The 24,615-nt window shown below is 34.5% G+C and overlaps 1 protein-coding gene across 2 annotated transcripts in view; it reads right to left on the bottom strand.

The window, feature by feature from the left end:
* The window catches only part of LOC149816177 (peptidyl-prolyl cis-trans isomerase CYP40-like), a 62,430-nt gene that overhangs the window by 23,457 nt on the left and 14,358 nt on the right, over window positions 1-24,615 (bottom strand). For both annotated transcript variants that reach the window (XM_089988163.1, XM_089988164.1), the window contains exon 5: window positions 7,664-7,768. In XM_089988163.1, coding sequence (XP_089844289.1) covers window positions 7,664-7,768 — 105 coding nt within the window. The remainder of the gene's footprint in view (window positions 1-7,663; window positions 7,769-24,615) is intronic.

The following is a 24,615-nucleotide window of genomic DNA, read 5'->3' as shown; positions in this document are numbered from 1 at the left end:
AGGAGGTGCACCTACCATAGTTGAAACTTTTGAAGAGTTAACTACGGAAGAAAATAGGCTGAAAAAACCACACACCTGAAAGGATGAAGAATTCGTGCTTACTATGTCAAAGCCCAGAAATCACACTAGGAGTTATAAACCTCCTCACTTTGTAAAAAATGAGAATGGAAGAAATTCCAATGACTATGGAAGAAGTCAAAGTGATAAAAGAAGTGATCACGAATACAAGGACGGCAAAACCATATGTTATTATTGCTATGAACCGGGACATATCTAGCCTTTTTGCCCCCAAAAAAGAAAAGAAGATCAAAGAGATATAAAAGGGTTGCTTCGGTGGGATCATCAATTGAAAAAATGGCATAGATGACTCCAAATGCATCGGCTCATTATCTTTGGCACAACTGATGGAAACACTACAACCAATGTTCAAAAATTAAGCTTCTTCCTTCTCAGGAGCGGTCGTATCCACAGGTGGTGACCCTGGTAAGACTTTTTGGATCCTTGACTACAGTGCCTCCTTCCATATGACTCCAAATGAGTCTATATTATCCGAATGTCATACTAACCCAAATAACTCTTATGTTTCAAATACCGATGGAACTTTCTTAAAAATTAAAAGTTTTTGGGTTTTTCAAAAACAACAAACCTTCTTTATACCAAATATTAGAGTAGTACCAAAATTGAATTTAAACCTTTTATCCGTTTCTCAAATTGCAGATCATGGATATAAAGTTTTGTTTTCATCTAATAATTGTTTAATAAAGGATCTCTAGTTTGGGAAGCCGATTGGGCGAGGCCATAGAAAATGAGATCTCTGTGCTATGGACAATCTTGAATTATCAAAACATACCTTTTGTAATTTTATGGAAAAGAAAGATATAGAAAATTGATACAAAAGACTAGGACATCCTAGTATGTCCAAATGACGCTTGTTTCTTTTTCTTACAAGTTATAAAGAAAGAGATTTTGTTTGTGAAGATTGCATCCATGGTAAAATGAAATCTTTACCAATTGGATCAAGACATTTTATATCTAAAAATCCATTTGAGTTGATACATTCGGATGTATGGGGATTGGCTCTGGTTGTTTCCAAAGGAAGAATATCTTATTACATTGTGTTTGTGGATGATTATAGTAGATACTCTTGGATATTTTTTCTTAAACACAAATCCGAAGTATTTGATTATTTTAAAAAATTTCATTGTTATACATAGACTCAATTTAGAACCAATATTCAAATCTTTAGAACCGATTCCGGGAGAGAATTTGTGTCAAAAGAGTTTAAAATTTATCTTGACTTGCATGGGATTATCCATAAAAAATCTTGTCCTTATACTCCTCAACAAAATGGACTAGTCAAAAGGAAGCATAGACATATTGTTAAGACCACTAGAACACTTCTTATATCAAGAAATGTTTTAAAAATGTTTTGGGTCGGAGCCGCTCTTACAACGGTTTATTTGATAAATAGAATGCCTTCAAAAAACATTGAAAATATTTCTCTTATTGAAAAATTATTTAAAACATCTCCCGATTATAAAAGGTTGAAAGTCTTTGGTTGTAAATATTTTGTCCTTACCAAAAAAAACGACAAACTTTCTCCAAAAGCAATTCCTTATGTTTTTTTAGGTTATGCCGAAAATCAAAAGGGATATAGAAGTTGACACTAAAAGAATAAATTATATGTTTCAAGAAATGTTACTTTTCTTGAAAACGAAAATAGGTTTGGTAAAGAGAAAATCCAAGGACATGGCATTGGATAGAAATGATTGGAGGAAAAGGATTCATGTGGAAGACCCAAAATGAATTTCTTTTTTGGTTCATATCGCTGACCCCAATTGTTTTGGGATGAAGGCGTAGTAGTTGTTGTTGTTGTTGTTGTTGTAAAGAGAAAATCCAAGAGAATTGTGACTTCATTTTTTTTCGACCTTGTCAATGAACATGAAAGATGTGAAAACATTCATGATGTGCATGAGAGTAACAACGAGGGCACTCATGATGCACATGAGAATGTGAATGAGGGTCTTGATAGTATAGACCTATCTCATAATGAAATTTAAACCTATACTTGACGTACCGAAAACCATCCACCATGTGCTTTAGAAAGATATTACCAAAATCAAGATATAGATTCTCCTAGTATTAAAAGAGCATGAGAATTTCAAAGGCTCCAAGTAGATTTGTATCCCATGATTCTTTTGAACCTAGGTATAGATCGTGTCTAATGGCTATACACTCATCATATATAGAACCAATATCTTACCATGATACTAAAAATCATGAATGGATTAAGGCGATGAATGATGAATTATAAACTTTAGAAAAGACAAAAACTTGAGAAATTCAAACATTACCTAAAAGAAGGAAAACTATAGGATGTAGATAGGTCTACAAGATAAAAACTAAATGGGATGGGATATTAGAAAGATATAAAGCTAGGCTAGTAGCCAAGAGATACAGTCAAGAATATGGGATAGACTATGACGAGACATTTGCTCCAGTCGCTCGAATGACCCATATAGAACCCTTATTTCTATAGCATCAATTAAAAAATGGTCAATCTTTCAAATTGATGCAAAAAAATACTTTTTTGAACGATAATCTCAATGAGTAAGTTTACATGGATCCTCCATCAGGTTTAAGTCTAGCACATGGAAAAATCCTTCGGTTACGAAAAACAATGTAAGGTTTAAAACAAGCTCCAAGGCTTGATATAATAGGTTCAGTAGTGTGATGACACAACTTCACTTTAAATCTTGTTATGCTGACACTGCATTGGTTGTTAAGTCTTCTAATGTAGGAATGGTAATATTACTTTTTTACGTTGATGATATGATTATCACATTAGGTGACAAGCAGTGAGTTAATCATATCAAAGATGTGCTCAAAGACAACTTTGATATGACAGATCTTGGTTTTTTATGATATTTTCTTGGAATAGAAGTGGTTTACTCACCTCGTGATTATTTTTTGTTGCAGACTAATTTTGCAGCAGAGATCATAGAACGGTTAGGACTCTCAGATAAAAAATGAGTTGATACTCCAAAGGTCATAAATGCGAAAATAAAGAAAGATGATGGAGAACCTCTGAAGGATTCAACTCCATATAGACAAATGATTGGAGCTTTGTCTTATTTCTCTATTACTCGTCCTGATATTTCTCATGTTATTCATTCTGTTAGTCAATTTCAGCATGTTCCCACTACAGTACATGAGTGCTGTAATGAAAATTATTAGGTATATTAAAAATTCTATTAATTATAGATTATTTCTTTAATCCTCTTTCTCATAGGAAGTTATTGCATAATCGGATTCTGACTAAGGGGGATGTGAATGATAGACGCCCAACCACTGATTCCTGTGTTTTTGTAGGTGATTCTCTAATTTCATGGCGATGCATAGGGGTGGCAATTTCTGACACGACCCGCCAACCCGCCTCTTAGGCGGGTTCGGGTTGGGCTTAAGCCAACCCGTTTAATAAACGGGTCGACCCGCGTAACCCGTTTATTAAACAGGTCGGGTTCGGGTTGGGGGTATGCCAACCCGGCTGACCCGTTTAATAAACGGGTTAGCCGGGTGGGTCAACCCGCCAACCCGACCTGCCAACCCGCCAACCCGTCTGCCAACCCGACCCGTCAACCCGCCAAACCGACCCGCCAACCTGACCCGCGAACCTGAAAACCCATTTATCCGACCCAACCCATTTATTAAATGGGTTGGCGGGTCGTGTCGGGTTACCCGTTTATTAAACGGGTTGGGTTCGTGTTTGCCACAGCTGACCCGTTTAATAAACGGGTCGGGTTCGGGTTGAGGTATGCTGACACGCCAACCCGCCAACCCGACCCGATTGCTACCCCTAGCAATGCAAGAAGCAGCAAAAGGTGTCCCTCTCTTCTACTGAAGTAGAGTATTGTGCCATGACAACAACTACATCTGAGTTAGTATGGTTGAGACAATTATTAGAGAATTTGTGAGTTCACATTGCAGAACCCTCAAGATTATGTTGTGACAACAAGAGCATCGTATATATTGCAAGCAATCATACATTCCATGATAGGACCAAACACATTGAAATGGATTGTCACTATGTTCGTGAAGAATTTCTGAAGAAGACCATCATGTTGCCTTACGTTCAATCTGAGTAGCAACTAGCAGATTTCTTCACTAAAGCGCTCATTTCACCTAGGTTTCACTTGGCAAACTCTCGGTTGTTACACCATGAGTTTGAGGGGAGTGTTAAGATATATATACTTGTATGTATATACAGATATATATATATATATATATATATATATATATATATATGCAAACTAGAATACCCATTAGGGGTATTCCGATCATTTCACTTGTAATAGGTGTCAGCCCATTAGGAGCTGACTGTGTATTTTTGTATTTCTTTTAGTTTTACCTTTTTTATTTTTGATAAGATGTGATTGGGCAGCTCCCAACGGTCACAACTAGTTTGGGGTGCTCCCTTGTAGCCTCCTTGTATTATAAATAGGGCTTTAAAGCCCATTTATTCCCTATGTTTTTAAGAGCATTTTCATGCAATACAAGTATACTTTGACCCTTGTGTGGGTAGTTTGGCTTACCAATCAAGTGTTCTTCCTTGATTGGTTGTGTTCTTGTAAGTCCATAAGTGACGTTTATTTGCATTTATGCTATTTCATTACACTAAGTGCCTTAGAAAAATATTCAAACATACAAGGACAAGAAACCTCAACCATTAGGCACTCGAAGAGACCATATAGAGCTCCAGATAGGTTTGTACCATATGAATCATTTGAGCTTCATTATAGAGCACTTGATTGGTAAATCCTTTGCCTGGCTAACCTTAGTTCTCTCAAATTTTTCTTATGGATTGAGGTTGCATATTCTCTTAAAGGGTACTTGCTATCTCAATCTAAATTTGCAGCTAAAATTATTGACAGGTCTGGAATCACTTATAACAAAAGAGTGAATACACCTGAAGTAATAAACTCAGTGATGAAAATAGACAATGGAACCCCACTAGATGATCCCACTCCATATCGACAAATGATTGGGGCATTGACATATTTGACTATTACCATACCAGTCATATCACATGCAGTTCACACGGCCAGTTAATTTCAACATTCTCCTACCACTGTGCATATAAGTGTCATTATGCGTATTGTTAGATATTTGAAAAATTGTACTTCTAAAAGATCATTTCTATCTTCCTTTTCTCCTTTTGATTTAATTGCATACTCTGAATCTGATTTGGGGGAGACCCTAATGACAGGCGCTCAACTACTGGGTTTTATATTTTTGTAGGAGATTATTTGGTATCTTGAAAGTGTAAAAAGCAACAAAAAGTATCTTTATCCTCTATAGAAGCTGAGTATTGAGTGATGGCAACTACTACATCTGAAATTATATGGTTGAGGTGTCTTCTCAAAGATATGGGAGTAATGGTGATAAAGTCATCACGGCTATGTTGTGACAATAAGAGTGCCATCTATATTGCTGAAAATCATACTTTTTATTAATGCACTAAACATATTGAGATAGACTGTCATTATGTTAGAAAAGATTTTTTGGTGAAGACTATTTTGTTGCCATATGCGACCCTAGACACCTCAACCATATAATTTCAGATGTAGTAGTTGCCATCACTCAATACTCAGCTTCTGTAATTGTGATAAAGTCATCACGGCTATGTTGTGACAATAAGAGTGCCATCTATATTGTTGAAAATCATGTTTTTTATTAATGCACTAAACATATTGAGATAGACTGTCATTATGTTAGAAAAGAATTTTGGGTGAAGACTATTTTGTTGCCATATGCGACCCTAGAATATCAGCTCGCAAACTTCTTCACAAAAGCCTTGCCTTCCCCAAGGTTTTATTTCTTGTTGGACAAACTTTTGGTGATCCCATCGTAAGTATGAGGAGTGTTAATGTAAACATATATATATTCTTGTACATATGCATCTCAAAGGCATTTTTGTCTTTTCACATATAATTCTCAATAAGTGTATTATTTTATTTTATTTTATTTATTCTTTTATTCTTTTATATTTTATATTGTAAATATTCTCAACCCTAAAAGGCTTTTTGAGAATCTTTCTAGGAGTCATTGGATCCTATTTCTAGCCATTAGGTAGGTCCCAATGACTCTCTAGGGCCTCCTTTTTTGTATATAAAGGGTGAGACCCCTCTCTCATTGTATACTTTTTTCTAGGGGTTATTCCCTAATAAAGTGCATGCTTTTATGTGTGTTCTCAGCCCTTAAGAGGCTTCTTTTTATATCTTCTTTGTGTTGGATCCATAAGTGGTCATTTATCAAGTTGTGTTTTTATCCCATAAGTGACTCACTATAGAATCATATTGGTTCGTGACAATGGAAGCCTTCAAATGTCACCAACAAAGTCCACCAAATTGATATAAAAGTGGACAAACATCAACAAGGAACCCACTATTAGATTCGCTCACAAACCCACAAAGGGGTCGCAAGAACATAAACAAAATAATATTTTAAAGTCAAATATTCATGCTACACAATAATTAATGGCACATAAAAACATGCATAGAATTCAAAGAACATGTTTTGATACGTGCGTAAAGTCACCAATAATCATAGAGGTGTTAAAATACTCAAAATAAATCCACTAAGGGGTATACACGAGAGCATAAAAATATATATTTTTGTATTAAAAAAAGTAATAAAATTGAGAACTTACCACAAAGAGCTCAAGAATAGACTACCTATGAGTTAATGTCAAAACACAAACACAAGGGCAATTCAAGAATACACAAGAACCAATAAAACAATACTTCATTAAAAAATATTCACAAACTCTAATTCCAATTGTTTCTTTTTAAACACATTTTACATGCCCAAGAAATAACCATAATATTTCAAACAAATTTTGAAAAAATATATATTATAAATATCTTTTAAAGATAGACAACTAAAAAGAATCACATATATAAAGATTTAAGATTCATACCGAGGCCCACATCATGTAGTTTGATCAATTTAATTTGAAAGATAGATCAATCTTGGAATCGTACTCCATGAGAAAGATTAGGAGAGAGAGAGAGAGAGATCTAGAAAACAAACAGGTTCTCTTGGGCACCATAATCACCATGATCATACGAGCATTTTCCTACGAACACGATCACGTGATGGTCACACTTCAAAAGTCCAAGAGCACTATGACTTTGGTACCATGTAATGAAATATGCGAAAATACAAAACAAGAGTCACTAAGAGCTTACAAGATCACAAACACAAAGTGCACATGCACAAGTCCACCATAGAACAATACAAGAGCCAACAATGGCTACAACAAAATATAAAAAATGTCTTTATTGAACAAATGCTTAGCAAAAGCATTAACAATTCAAGGGAGACAAACCCCCCTAGTTATACACAAACACAAGAGAGAGACCATTGGGAGCTGAGCCCCCAATGACTCTAAGGTTCAAAGACCATAGAGCCCCTGCTTACTTAATTAATGACAAAAATATAAAAATAAGAAATGAAAAACTGTTCCTAATGAACAGTGCTTATTACAAGAAAAAAAATAACCGACTTCAAAAACAGATTATATATATATGCTATTTTAACAAAAGTGGTATCCACGTCCAGGCAATAGAGCTAGTGCATTTTAAAAGTATAACAGACTAACCTGACCCTGGCGAAAAAGGGCTTTCACGTTGTCTTCTCCATTACGCATTGCAAAATCAGCATCCAGTAAAGCACCGTTTAGATCCCCCAGTTTCAACTTGCAAGCCTGCAATGAAGTTTATGCCATGTTTCCATCAAGCAGTGTGGACAAATAGAATTCAAAATTGATTTTTAGGATAGATCAATGATCATGTAAAATTAATTCATGAGCATGAAAGGAACAAGCAGAACGCCGAGGTTTAAAGTAAAGCAGATAAATGTATAAACTTATTTTACAGTGGAAACCACTAATGATAAACTTTAAAGGTATTGCATTGTAATAATTTATTAAAAACAAGCAAAGCTTTATCATTCATTGTTTGGGAATATGAGGCAGTTTTACGTGAATATTTCCATGTCAAAGTTTTGCACAACTGCACAAAGCAATGTGTAGCAAGGCGCTCCACCAAAAACTGAAGTGTAAGCCTCAAAAAAGTATTGAAAACTTAAAAAAAAAATAAAAAATATCTAAAGATATAAATAAATAAAAAATGCTTTATTGATGAAACAACAACCAATAAGAAATAGAAAATCAAAAATAAATACCGAAAAATATAAAATTAACATGTACAATTAACATTGATGCAACAACTTGATCTATGTAAATATCTAAGAAATAAAATATGAGTATTCAATAAAAATTAAGTAACAAAATCTCTAACAATCAAATTTCTCACTATCTTGTCATCATTAGAAAATGCATATTAGCATTAACAACCAAAATATATTTGTCCAAAACTCTCCAAAATGGGTGTTACAACATTCACAAGTACAAATGAAGGACCCAAAAAACATATAAATGTCTATAGTCCTATGATATGAATTAGGGCATAGGCACTTCTTGTGTCTCATCATCATCAATATCCAAGCATTCAATGTCATCATCAGAGGAATCCATATAAATAGGTTTTGTTTCATCTTCATTCTGTCTCTTCATCATCTACATTTTCTTCATCCACATCTTCAATCACTTCTTTTTCTTTTCTTTTTTCTTTAATAAAAATCATATATTAAATACTTTTTGTATATAATTAAAAAAATACATTTATATTCATTGAAAGGTAAAAAAATATAGCATTACCTAGAGCTCTCTAGAACCACTTTATGAATCATGTGAAGTGACTTCTTCAATAGGCACATGCTCAATAGCGTTTATATTGAATTTCGAGTCCAACCATGAATCCTTTAATCAATTAAGATCACTAGGTAATACCGAATCTTTTTTCTCCACAATCCACTCATCAGAGTCTAATGATCTAGACATATAATACCGAATCTTTTCCTCTCTCAACTTCATATTGTACATGACAAAAATCAGTACATTCATCTTCTCTTGTTTAAGTCTATTTCTTTGTTTTGAATGCACCTAGAATTACAAATCATTGATAATCAATTATAAAATAATTGAACCTATAAAAATGTATTTCAAAAACAAAATACAAAGTCACATATCAATGAGAAGGTACTCTAATTTCTCTCACAGCCCGATGCACTATAGATCAAACTTATAATTCGAACCACAAAATTCATCATTTCAGGATTTTCCTGCCCAAATGAACTTTGCCAATCAGTTGCATTCGAATAAAATAATAAAAAAATGATAAAAATATTAAGAATTTTATAATTAAAAAAACAATATAATTACAAACTTACTAGGACTTTTTAGTTTTCTTGTTGTAACGGTTGCCTTTATACTAAACAACCCCTATGTCTTTTTAAATGCAACGATTTGTATTGTAATTTTCAACCAAACATTTGCATCATAAATCAATTTTTCAACACAATCATAAAAATCACTCATAACTTCTCTATCTGTGTTGAAGTTGCCAATATAATGAAATTATGGATTTAAATAATAGGCAGTTGCATGAAAAGGCTTATGAAGTTATAAGTCTCATCGTCTATCAATGATGTCCCAAATAGGTTTATATTTTCTTTCAACATTATCAAGATTCGAAGCAATTTCCTCCTTTGGTTTATCCATTACCTCGTAAAAAAATCTTGTAGCAGGCTCATTTGAATCCACTAATAAAAACAAACAAGAACAAAAAAGAAAAAATAAAGAGTACTAATGGACACAACCTATTAGAATAACTTAAATAACCAAAATACTCCTAATGGGTATTTACCTATTACATCAATATAAATAAATATATATATATATATATGCATATATATATATGAATACATACAAAGCATATATATATAGATATATAGAAATATATATATACACATACAACTTAACACCCCCTCAAACTTACGGTGTGATATACCGAAAGTTTGGAAATACAAAAAAGAATCAATGGGAAGAATCCAAGTCTTCAAGTGTCATCAATGAAAATCTTTGTGACATATCAGAGAATTTTGCAAATACAAATCTTCAAACATCTTCATTGGTGATCATCCCCAAATGTCTTCATCGGCTATGTCACATGGGTGCGGGTGCAGGTGCGGGTGCGGGGATGCGGAACTTCCAAAAAACCTGGGTGCGGGGGTGCGGCAGGGGCAAAAATGTAAAAAAAAAAAATATATATATATATATATATATAATTTTGAAGTTTTAACAGTTTAACATTTAACAGTCAACATTGTCATAATATCATTCATCATGCATGCAGTATATCAACCTAAATATCAAATTATCAATCGAATAAGTAAAGCAATTACATAAATCAACCTAAATATCAATCAAATAAGTAAAGCATAAAAGAACTAAATTACATACCAAAGTATATCCTGATGAAGTAATGGATGTTAATAATTTTCTTCTTCATCATCAAATGCATCATTAGAAGGAATATTGGGCTCAGCTAAATCCATGTTTGTTATGTTGAAATCATGCTCTCCCTCGAAGTCATACTCTTCTGGGTTTACATCCCAAAATTTGGATGTTCCTTGTTTGTATTACAAACCCAATTTGAAAATGTTAAATACAATACAAGTATATTTAAATAAAAAACTAAAAAATAATCAAATAACTAAGAGAGCAAATTAGTAACTGTATTCATCATTGGTTCGCGAAAGTAATCGAAGATTTGAATAAACATATACTAAATCCTCTGCACGCTTGCTGGTGAGTTTGTTTTTCTTCATGTTGTGGATTTGAGAATATGTGCTCTAATTTCTTTCACAACAAGATGAACTAGCAGGCTGTGATAGCAATCTTAATGCAAGACGTTGAAGAAGAGGTGTTTCTGATCCAAATGTTGACCACCATGTGATAGGATCTATATTATCTTCTTCTCTCGCGAATAATGTTGGTCCATATAATCTCGAAGATAAAATTTTTTCAAACTCTTGTGTGACTTGATGTAGAAGATATGCTTCTGGAAAAAGTTTTGTCATACACATATTTCTATGTCTTGATAGCTCTGGGTCTAAATTTGGAGGGACACGACCAATACCACCAGCCCACCACTTATTTGCATAATATTTTGGATTAAAAGAATGTGTCATGCAATGCAAAGGAGTGTTGCTCTTATCCCATCTTCTGACTAAAATTGAATGAATATGATTAAAAAAATCTGAATCATCCAATGCAGGATTTTTTTCTTCATGCTTGAAAACTGTAGCTTGTATTTTTTCAATCATATTATCCCACATTTCATAAACTTTGTGAAGTATGGGCTCATCCTTATCAACTTCTCTTAACATTTCCCAAATAGGTTGCGTAAATTGAAGAAAGTATACCACTCTGTCCCAAAACTCTTCATCAAGAATGAATTTTTTAATTTCTTGAGCCTTGATATCATCATCAGCACGATAGAATGTCCAATTTTCAGCAGTCACCATGTTAATCAAAGCATTTTTCGCTCTTTCAATCATCTTCACCATCACAATGATGGATGCAAAATGTGTTTCAACGACCTTCAATAATTTCAAGTCAGAATGCCTATTAAATATAACATTAGCACGATGGTGGTTAACAACAAAATTCCTAATGCTTTTGACATTTCTTTCTAAATCTTCAATCCATGAACATAAAGCATATGCTTGTGAATTTTCTTCTTCTTTGGGGTTGCAGATGCTCTTTAGGGCTAGATTTAAGTTGTGTGCTATACAGGGAGTCCAAAAAATATGAGGGTACTCACTCTCCAAACTCAACGTTGTACTTTTACAAACTGGAGCGTTGTCTGTAATGATTTGTACCACTTTCTGATCACCCACTTCTTTTATCACTTCTATAAACAATTCCTTCAAATACTCTGCATTTTTATATTCACCAGATGCATCAACTGCTTTCAAGAATATTGGGTCACTAAGCGAACAAGCAATGAAATTGATTAATGGACGTCTTTGAATATTTGTCCATCCATCAGACACAATAGAAACTTCATTTTTCTCCCATGAATATTTTTTAATCTCCAGCAACCTCCACATTTGCCCTCTCTTCTGCAAGAAGTGTGGTTCGTATTTTTTCTGAACTTAGAGGCACATAACCACTCAAATTACAATTTGCCAAGGATGTTACTAAATTCTTCCAATAAGGATTTCTAGCCGCATTAAATCGGAGTGAACCAGAATAAAAATATCTTTCAACTTTTCTATCTAATTCTTCTCTTCCATATGTATTGAATGATGCTTGTATCGTTCTTCTACCTCCTACATTGACTTTTCTTCTTCTTTTTTCAGCATCTTCTTGGTGGCTTGCAAATGGCACACTAACTGCACAAGAATCGGCCATTGCCTTTCTCTTCTCATATTCTTCTTGTATTTTCTTGTATTGTCTTCGCATTGCCTCATCAACTTTTCTGCAAGTTGAAATGCCATGTCTTGGTATCTTCAACAAATGAGCATTCACTCTTGTGCAAGACCCAACAAAATCTCTTTTGCAGAGCTATCATCGAAATCTCTTGTTTCCACCACCTCCTTCTCCAGTTTTTGCAAGTTTATCTACATGTATCCATAGTGGCCCCACATCATCAATCACACTGCAACTATCAGCAAAACTAGCAGCAGAACTCACATGTTGGGATGAGGATGATGCAAGTCATTTCCCTTTATCCGTCATTTTTATCCTGAAAACACAAAAAAAATACATTCAAAATTTTAAATTAATTATACAGACTGACATTATCTTGATATAAAATCACCAATGAAGGGGGATCTGCCCCTCCCCTGCCAAAAACAGGGAGGGACTCAGCCCCTCCCCTGCCGAAAACAGAGGGAGCAGGGGGGGAGGGGGGCTCAGCCCCTCCCCTGCCGACCCAACAAGAGAGCGAGGGGGGGGGGGGGGGAGGGGAGGGGGGGGGGGGGCTCGGCCCCTTCCCTGCCGAAAATAGGGAAGGGCTCAGCCCCTCCCCTGCCCAAAACAAAGGGAGCAGGGGGGGCTCAGCCCCTCCCCTGCCGACCCAACAAGAGAGCGAGAGGGGGGCCTCGGCCCCTCCCTTGCCGAAAACAGAGGGAGCAGGGGGGGCTCAGCCCCTCCCCTGCCGACCCAACAAGAGAGCGAAAGGGGGGGGGCTCGGCCCCTCCCCTGCCGAAAACAAAGGGAGCGGGGGGGGGCTCGACCACTCCCCTGCCGACCCAACAAGAGAGCGAGAGGGGGGGCTCAGCCCCTCCCCTGCCGAAATCAGAGGGAGAAGGGGGGGCTCCACACCTCCCCTGCCGAAATCAGAGGGAGCAGGGGGGGCTTGGCCCCTCCCCTGCCGACCCAACAAGAGAAAGAGAGGGCGCAGGTGGGGGGGCTCGGCCCCTCCCCTGCCGACACAAGCAAAGAGTGAGAGGGACGTACCTGCGACGAGGGAGAGGAGGAGCTTAGGAGGTGGCTTCGGGGCGTCGGGAGGAGAGGGCTCGAGCTGAGCTGCGCGGGAGAGGAGAGGAGAGGAGTGATTTGGGCAAAAAAAAAATTTGCCCTAATCACTCCTTTTCATCGGGTTTTTTTTTAACGTCTGAAATGTGGACGAAAATGACCCTGGGTGAGTTGATCGCACCCATGGTCGTGTTGACCGCACCCGGTGCCGCACCCGCATCGCGTCGCGTCGACGCGGGTGCGGCACCTGCTTTGACGAGTCCCTGTTACTTAGTTCATCGGCTATCTCCATCTTCATGATGCATCGAAGATAGTCATTTTTTAATCCATCGTATCTTTAAGAACCTGTAGAGAGAACAAAACAAAGGTCCCAACTATACAAAAGAAGATATTCTAACCAAATAGTTATGAAGTTTCAAAACAAATATATATATTTTGAACAAGAATAACACTTAAGTAGATTTTTTCAAACAAAGTAGCAATAATGTTTAAACAATCATTAAGAAAGATAAGAAGAGCATACCTTAAACAAACAAAAAAATATGAAATCAAGTTTAGACAATCATAAACCCAAAATAACATGTTTTTTAAGAAAACATAAATATTGATCATAAGATAATTTAATGACTAAAGAACATATAAATTATCAAGAAGAGATAAACAATCATGTATTAATAATATCTCAAATTTTTTAACAAATACTTTAAATAAAATAAATTATTAATTTATACTAAAAACAACATGCATATAAAGTATAACACTTTAAAAAAAACCATCAAGAAAAGAGGAGTTAATTAAATTTAAGCATAGAACAATGTGAACAAGATAATCAATACGAAACATATAAATAGGTAATATTTTTAATGCACATAATAATGAATGAGAGCAATCTCATAAATCACAACCCATCAGAATTCACTCACACAACCTAGAATGAGTTTAAGTACAATGAACCAAATAACAATCATTAAAACATATATATATATGTCATCAATGAAATGCATGAAATTTTATCAATAAACATTTTTTCATAAAAAAAAAAACAAGTAAAAGTTTAGAAATTTTATAGAGAGATTTAAAAATCTCACATAACACAATAAATGATATTTGCAAATCTCAACAATAGTTCGACCACCACAAGCAATTACCTTACTAGACCTCCAAACTTCAAAATTCAACTACTAGAACAAGAGCACAATCACAATGCCACTTATGGGCTTAACAAACACACAAAAAGTGTGAATAACTAGTGGGTGCACATAACTCACCACATTAACAAAACAACATCTCTTGTCTATATAAAATGACACTTAAATAAGATATTTAACCTCAATATTCAAGTGTATCAGCTATTAGAACAAGAGCATGATACAAACACAAAAAAATGTGAATAACCAACATCTTTTGTTTATATATAATGACACTTAAAACAAGTGTATCAGCGACTAGATCAAGAGTACATTAGGTGCACATAACTCACCATATTGAAGAACAATATCTCTTGTCTACATAAAATGACACATAAAACAAGTGTACCAATGACTGAAACAAGAGTACAATCCCAATGTCACTTATGGGCAAAACAAACACACAAAAGTGTGAATAAACATCTCTTGTCTACATATAATGACACTCAAAATAACTGTATCAACTACTAGAACAAGAGTATAATCTCAATGCCACTTATCAGCAAAACAAGCACACAAAAGTATGAATAAATATCTCGTTTACATATAATGACACTTAGATACGAGGCACAATCAGGACGGAACACAAGAGGTAAGAGAGCTTGTAATGAAAAACAAACTAATGTCAACAAGAAGAATAAAAATATCAATCTTTTGAAACACCATGGTTTTAAAAAACTATCATCACAAGAAAAACAAAATATCAAGCATTCAATATTGTAATAATGGTCACACAAGCAAATGAGTGGTAAAACACACTCATAGAAACCGAGGTCAATCATCTACCAATTAGACACATGGCTATACCGACAAGATGACATGAGGTACACACACAACTCACCCCAATGACTAACTTGGATTTCCAATAAGAATGAGTTCAAAGGTCAATCAAACATAAATCAGACTCAAGGCAAATGACAACATGTCATTCATAAACTTGAGAATCTAGATTAATAAGATGACATGAAGTGCACACATAACTCACCGAAATGGCTAACCCTGACCCAATAACAACAAGAACAAAAACAAATGATGCATTATATAAATATCATTGATGGATAATCCAAATGCCATAAAAAGGCAATAAATACTCATAAAAATCAATTTTCAAATAAGTGAATTCATATATAAGAACCGATTTGAAAAGACAGTTTCAAATCAAATCCAATAATGGTAGATGAAAACTTAGAATGAATATAATGCAATCATATGCATAGTCAATACAAGCAAGCTATAGAGAGAGATAGCTCAATCTAGATTCTATGAGACAACAATGGCATATAACATTAAAGAGGGTCAAAACATATATAGAGATTCTCAAAGAACCATATAGAAAACCAAATGCATACACAAGTACAACTAATTGTGGATACTCATAAAGAGATTAAAAACTCATGCATATGCAATAAATCAAGAGTCTTTAATCAAAGACACACATGTCCACCAAAGATCTAAGTGGACAAGCACGTCTATTAATTAATGGACAAGTACTAAAGTAAACCATAAAGAAAACACTTATAACACCCACAAAGGAAAAACACAAAGAAGTTTCTCATAATGCTCAACTTAATATTTTATTAAAAACCAAGTATACAATAAAAAAAACTAATATTTAAATTTCATGCAAAACATGTAAGATAATGTTCATTAAAGAGCCAATGGACTAAGAAAAAACACAATCATAAGGACCACAAAAAGACCAACAAGAGACATTTATTAAAGTGAATGACTCCCATAAGAAATCATGCTTAATACCTTATACATGAATAGACAATCGCATTCATCACGTAAGGCAATTACAAGTGAACAAGGATCAAATATCAATATAAAAATTATTTAATTCATAGGCTACATAATAATTTTTAATACTTCAAAAGCTACTTTAAGTTTCACATAAGCCTACACCAAGAGTAAAGAGAGAAAAATTAAACTCCAGTCAATCACAATTTCATAAGATCATACTTGTAAAAGACACACAACACCATTTCAAATTATTTTAGAATATATGACAATTTTTCAAAAAAGAAACAAAACAAAGTTCAATGATAAATACGAACATGATTTGATATTTATAATCATGAATTGTTCAAATAAAGCATATAAATGCCAACAATACATGCTCAAGAATACTATATTATATACGTATATATCAAACAAAGCAAGTTTTGAAAAAAAAAAGATTCAAACTGTTAAAAATGTATATATATATATATATATATATATATTACAATGTAAGTAGATTAGAACTAGGATTTTCTTTTTCTTTTTTTCTAGTTTCTTTTGGACTAGTCAACACAATGTTGACTAGTCAAAATAGATGTTGGGACAGGCCCAACGGCTCCAAATGGAGTTGTTGGACTTGCTTCAGCGTCTCCTTAGAGACTCCCTCTTGTGTATTATAAATAGGGGATGATTTCCCTTGTAATGATATGCTTCTTGTGTATCTGTTGATGAATAAAATAATATTTTTTATTCCTTGTGCTTAATCCTTTAGTGGGTGTTTTGTGTGAGCCCATTTTGTGGCTTGTGTATACTCTTTTGGTGCTTTGGTGGAACTCTTTGAGTGTTCACTTTGTTGATTTGGTGAACATCTTCGGAGTACCTTTGTTTTCTTTCACAAACTAGATCTCATAAAAGCATACACATATATCATTTCACAAGATCAAACAAATATTATAAACCTTATAAAAAATAAATCCAACGATAATTTTAAAAAGAAATATTTAAAAGTTTTAGTTTTTAATAAAAAATAACAAATAATTTTTCAAAAATAAAAAGAGTTTTCTCATGCATAATGCATGAGATATATAATACAAGAAACACTTAAAGATATAGGATACAAACTGGGTCAAGATTTTTCATGAACCCAAGCCACACATCGATCATGAATCCTTCACGAAACACGAACCAAGAATCCCAAAACCCAAAAGAGGCAAAATACCAAAGATTTTTTGGCTTTGGTACCATGTAATAAGTGTAGAATAATGAAATACGCAGAAACCGAGGCAAAGAGAGAAATGAAGAGGGAGAGAGAGAGAGAGAAAGAAAGAGAGAGAGAGAGAGGGAAAAACTTCAAAAGCTTAATTAGGTTTAATCTTCTCTAGTTAAATAGAGATTAGCCAACAAGGATAAAATTACATATGGGTCCCTTATTATATATAAAATACCTAGAAACAACTTTAAGAATAACTAAAACTTTAAGTGGTCGACTATTCTTAACACTCCCCCTCAAGCTGGAGCATAGATATCAATCATACTTAGCTTGCCACAACATTTTGAGAAACTGGGTCTGGCAAGAGGCTTTGTAAAAATATCTGCAACTTGGTCCTCAGAGTTCACATGCTTGGTAGAGATATGTCCAGCTTGAACCATATCTCTTTTATAGTGACAGTCAACTTCAATATGTTTTGTCCTCTCATGAAATACAAGATTATTTGTTATATATGTAGCCGCCTTGTTAACACACATCATCACCATAGGAGATGAAACCTTCACTTGAAGATCACTCAGCAGAGTTCGAACCCACATCAATTCAGCTATTGTTTGGGCCATAGCCCTATATTCTGATTCGGCACTCAACCTAGCAACCACGGTTTGCTTCTTGCTTCTCCAAGAAATTAAATTACCTCCCACAAATACACAGAATCCTATGGTAAATTTCCTATCCTCTATAGACCCAGCGTAATCAGCATCAGAATAAGCAACTATCTCCAGGGTACTCCCTTTCTTGAATAATAACCCTTTTCCAGGGGAAGATTTTAGGTATCTAAGTATCATCATTGCAGCATTTCAGTGTACCTCAGTCGGTGTGTCCATGAATTGGCTAACCTTGCTTACAGCCAAAGCAATATCAGGTCTAGTCACTGTCACATATAGTAACTTCCCTACCAGTGAGCGATATCTCCTGCTATCAACAAGTTTTGACCCCTCTTCCAACAAATGAACTTTGTGATCCATGGGAATATTTGTTGGTTTAGCTCCCAACATTCCTGTCTCTTTTAATAAATCAAGAACATACTTCCGTTGAGACAAAACCACGCCCTCACTGCTCCTAGCCACTTCTATGCCCAGAAAGTATCTAAGTGGACCAAGGTCTTTTGTAACAAAATGTTTTTGAAGATGAGTGTTTGTAGTTGCAATATCTTTCATGTTATCTCCTATAAGGATGATGTCATCCACATATACCACCATAACGACTAGACCTGAGTTAGTTTTCTTAATAAATAATGTGTGGCCTGACGCTGACCTATTAAAACCAAACTTTGACATCACCTCAAACAACTTTTGAAACCATGCACGTGGACTTTGCTTGAGACCATATATCGCCTTTCTTAATCTGCACACCTTCTGACACTCTCCCTCAACCTCGAACGCAGGAGGTTGTTGCATGTATATTATCTCAGACAGATCCCCATGTAGGAATGCATTTTTCAGATCTAGTTGACACAGACTCCATCCATGGTGAACAGCTACAGAGAGAACAAGACGAATGGTACCCATCCGTGCAACGGGAGAAAATGTCTCAAAGAAATCAACACCATATGTCTGAGTATAACCTTTTGCTACTAATCCGACTAATTGGATTTGGATTCAGGTGAAATGTTGGGTTACACCTGACCTGTTGACATCCCTAGAATTGAGAATTTTTATGAAATCTAGAAAAAATCTAGGCATCTTTTGGCATCCACTCGTCCTGTTAATGGTTTTAGTATTCAAGAGATTTGTGGATTCAAGGTCCAAAATTTTGATCTGTTCTCACGAGGAAGGTGATTTGTGGGCACCACTGCATTAGAATCTGGTAATATGGATAAGAATAGCTTCAAGCAAACTAAGTTCAAATGGTGTCAATGAACTCTAATTCTAATAAAGATCTTGATGAATATGACCATGATTGAGGGCAATTTGCAATGCACTGTGAAAATCAGATTGTCCCAAGATCCTCTGAATGCAAATCACAATCCCACCACTTTTTCAAGTTTTTCAAAAAATGAGAAAGCGCAAATTGTGATTGTGATTCTCACTTGAGAATGGTACTCCCCTGAAACTCGAGAAAGATAGTCATAAGACCAAGTCCTGACCAACTTTCTCAAGCTTTAACTCCAGACTTTCGTGGGTGTAAAACAATTAATAAGAGGTAAGAAGATCAATTTTTACCAAAAAATACAAGCTGCAATCTAATTGTACTTTTAATTAATATTAATTCAGACCATGTGGTCACTGCTATCAGGAGCACTTACTTCAGGAGAAGAAGAAGATGGAGGCACTGGAGGAGGTGGAGCTCTATGCACATATACCAATGGAGGATTATGAAATCGTGAGGTAGGTAAAGGTGGACGTGGTAATTGGGGCACGGATTCCAAAGGAAAAGGAGGAACAGGAAGAGGAAAGGAGTCATCTTGATCAACTTGCATCTGAGCACCAGCACTGGAATAATATGGAATAGACTCGAAGAAAGATACATCCGCACTAACATACTCCTGACGGAAAATCGAATCATAACATTGATACCCCTTTTTATTTTTTGGATAGCCGATAAACATACACTTAGTGGCTTGAGCAGCTAATTTATCACGGTCAGGTCCAAGTCTGCGCACAAAGCAAACGCACCCAAATACCTTAGGTGAGAAAGAGAAAAGTGGTATATTAGGATACAAGATGTGCAAAAGAATTTGGTCTTCCACGGATGATGAAGGCATGCGGTTGATCAAATAACAAGTTGTGATAACCGCATCACCCCAATATGAAGCAAGAACATTGGATTGAATCATAAGGGTACGTGCTACATCAAGGAGGTGCATGTGTTTTCGCTCAGCCACCCCATTTTGTTGGGAAGTATAGGCACAAGTGGTTTGAGGTTGAATGCCATGGTGTCGATGAAATTGCAACAATGCTTTGGTTTTAAACTCAATGGCATTATGAGTGCGGATAATCTTGACAGCATATTCAAACTAAGTTTTTATTTCAATAACTAAAGATTTGAGGATACTCGGTGTTAAAATATGTGTACTCGTACACATATATTTTGAAATATAATCCTTAAATGTACCTATATATATAAATATATATATTTTATCTTCCTAAAATACCTTCAAGGGTATTCTTGTAATTTGACATTTTACGCATATTCCAATTGGAATATCATTGTAATTTTTCCTTTAAATTTTCTGTTTTTATTTATTTTATTTTTTTTTATAAACCATTGGGGGTCTCCCAATAGAGACGTTGGGAGCCCCCAACGGTCTCCTTTGGGAGCCCCCAAGCTGGCTCCTTTTTGTGCTTATAAATAGGGGATTTCCCCTTTGTATTTCCTTAGATTTGGAGGAGCTCTTGCTCCATTGTAAGGGGTTTTTACCCTCTTCTTCCTCTTCTTCAATAATATTCAACTTATGACTTTATGTCATATTTTTGCCCCTTGTGTGGGTTTATGTGTTAGCACATTATGTGCTTGTGTTGTTCCCTTTAATGGGTTTATTCGCTCTTCATGTGCATGTGTATGGGTTCATTATTGAACCTAATGTATTCAAAGACACTTTCTAACATGGTATCAGAGCCCGGTTACGATTGGGTTGTCTCTTGGCGCAACGGAAAGCGTGGTGCTCAAGAAATGGTGAAGTATTCGTTGTTACTCTCTTTTTTTTATAAGCTTTCGGTATGTATCTCTTTTCTTAACATATTATGCATTATGAAACTATTTTTCTTGCACATTCAGTGTTTTTGATAGTTGAATCATTTCCTTTCACATTTCGCGTGTTCGTATATTTTAAAATATCTACTTTTAAATTTGGTAAATTTGTTTATTGCTCAAATATATAATTCTTGGTTATATAGTTATCGATTTCTCATCACATATAATAGTAATTTATGTTTTGCAAAATTGTTTTTCAATTATGTGAGATTTATGATTTTTCATAAGAATTTCGTGATTAACCTATAAGTTAACTTTTTAAATACGATTTCTTGCTAGATTAATGATCTTTGTTTAAAAACTCTTTAATCTCATATAAAGTCTAATTTGTTTTGAGTTCCTCTCTTGTTTATGGATTTTAGTGCATTTTTTGGAAAAATCTTGATATAATTCTTATATAAGAATCTCTCACATCTAAATCCTCGTTATGAATCCTAAGTAGTTCTCGTTAATGATAATTATTTATGAGAACTCCTAAAGATGTTTCAATGATTTTGGTTTATTTAAAGGTTTTTTGAAAAATTGTTTGTGATAAATAGGTTGTTCGAACCGTTGTAAAAGATCTTTTAAAAGAATTTCTCACACTATATAGAATGCATAGTGTATCTATTACATCTTTTTGGTATAAAAGATTTCATTAAATTTATTGATGCAACTTTACAAACTTGTTGGTTTGTATTTTTCACATAAGATTTCAAAACCTCTTGATTGTATCTCTAAGGATGCCTACATTGGCCATAATATGGTCTTCTTTTAAATTGCATTTATCAAGCATAAAATTGCATAATTGAAGCTTGAGAGTCTCAAGCATTTGCATCTTTTATTAAATACATGCATGTTTGATATTATTACGCTTTTTGCGTATTCTTTGCTCAAGTGTTGTGAGAGTGCCTTCGTGCACATCTTTTTTTAAGTATTTGTACTCATATACGTATTGTCTCTTCGTAGACATTTTTACATTGTGGAGCTTTTGTGCACATTTCTTTTGGTGAAAGTGTAATGAATTTAGATATTGATTCTTTTGTTGAATCATTATAAAACATTGTAAGTGCTTATAGCACTTTGTACGTTTCCGCATATCTCAATCAAAGAATATTGAAACTTGTTGTATGGGATTTAATCCCAATTCTATAAATTTTCAAGTATTTTTGAATATCTTTTCTTGGGTATTGTGTTAAAGCTCTCCTTGTGAACCATTACGGTTCTTGTGATTTCTTTGTTAAAAGCTTGATTTTCTTCTCTTAATTATCCCAAGATGATTTCTTTATGTCATTATGTTCTTTGAAAAAGTTTTTTTTTATGGTACTTATCTTATCCATCACAAGTTATATGATGCATCAATTCTTTTATGGCCCTATTGTTATATTAGAGATTTTTGATGTGAGTTATGGGCACCTTGTGTTATGTCATTTTAGATTGTCCACTTGCCATATTATAGATGGTGGTTGAGGTGAGTTATGGGCACCTTGGGACTCTAGAATGATTTGGTATATGATCTCTAATTATGAGTGTGTCAGTCGTTGTTATGTCATTTTAGATTGTCCACTTACCATATTATAGATGGTGGTTGAGGTGAGTTATGGGCACCTTGGGACTCTAGAATGATTTGGTATATGAGTGTGTCACGAGTTTGATGTTGGCCATTGATCTTATGGATGCTCTTATTTATATATAAATGTGATGGATATATGATGTTTGAAACCTTAAAATGTTTTAAGGTATATTAAAATCAAGGTTTTAGGAATTATTGCCCAACCTTTTATTGTTTATGAAAAATTATGAGTGCATTTGCACATTTGTGATTTCGTGCTTTTGTGCACAAGTGTTCCATATGTTCTTGGTGTGCGTATGTTCACACATTTATTTTCAAGAATATTGTTTTATCTGTTGTTGTATCTGGTTGAAGATACTTTTACATAGTTTATTCCAAAATGTTATTTTTATGGGTATTCTTTTCGAAGAATATTGTTCTATTGATTCAAGGTTTGATTTATATATATGTTTGTCATTACAAGTTTTATTACCTCAAAAGTCTTCTTCTTTTATAACTCTTATCTAAGTGTCATCATATGTAGACAAGAATTTTATTACACCTTTGTGTGTTGATAGCCCTTTGGTGGCTTTGTTTCTCTTGTTCTAGTAGCTAAACACACTTGTCTTGAATGTTATCATATGTAAACAAGGCACGTTGATTCACACCATGGTGTGTGATCTTTAGTCCATGTTGGCATTTGTGTCCTTGTTCTAATCGCTGAGTTATATGCCCATGGTTGACTTGTTTCACTCAATTCAAGTGTCATTTTATGTAGACAAGAGATGTATTGTGTTTTTAGCCCATGGTTGGCTTAATACTCTTGTTCTAGTAGCTGAACATACTTGATCTTGAGTGTATTTTTACGTAGACAAGAGATGCTTTTTGTCCATGTTGGCGTGTATTCTCTTGTTCTTGTCGTTGATGCACTCATTTCAAGTATTATTATATGTAGACAAGAGGTATTTTTACACACCTTACTGTGTGTCATTTGGCCTTTAATGGCATTATATTTATATTCTTGATCTAGTAGCTTATACACTTGATTTACGGGTTTTTGAGGACTAATGAGGTAGTTGCTTGTAGTGGATAAACTATTTTTGAAAATTATAAAATTTATTGTGTTTTTTTATACAAGTGAATCATATCTATGATATGTTTTTAAAATTGATATTTTAGGATTTAATCTATATATTAAGTGCTTACAGTTCTTCGATGACTTTTGTATTTGATATGCAAAATAAGTCTTTTGTCTCAAATGATATTCTTTTTTGAATCTTGGGTGGATGCTTTAACATATTTAGTCAAATCATGCTTCATATTTATGACATTTGTTTGACATAGATCTTCTTCCTAAAGATATGAAAAACTCTATTGTTGATCTATGGATGTTAAATATACCTTTATAAAGCCTCTCTTATTGAAGAAAATATTCGACATGCCTTTGTACATTAGTATCCATGTTCATTTAAAACTTTTTGGACTCTTGTGTTCATTTTGACTAAAGTATGTTTGAAGCATGTTCATTGATGATTTCTTAAGCGTTAATTCATTTTGATAGTATATGCATATGCTCGTTATGGCCTTTTGGGCCCTCATTCAATAAAGCATATATAGCTTATGCCTCTTCGTAGGCTTATTGTGGTGTCCCTTAGTAGACTTTTTCGTTATTCCCCATTATGGGGTTGTGTGTGTCCAATGTTGGCCCTTATGAATGCATTATGCATTCTTGCAATTCGTTTTCGCTCACTCTTTAACA

Source organism: Nuphar pumila, chromosome 14 (assembly GCF_984573655.1).
Source record: "Nuphar pumila chromosome 14, dmNupPumi1.hap1.1, whole genome shotgun sequence".
NCBI classification, from domain to species: domain Eukaryota; kingdom Viridiplantae; phylum Streptophyta; class Magnoliopsida; order Nymphaeales; family Nymphaeaceae; genus Nuphar; species Nuphar pumila.
Note: the sequence above shows the minus strand (reverse complement) of the source record. Positions and strands in the feature narration are given on the sequence as shown.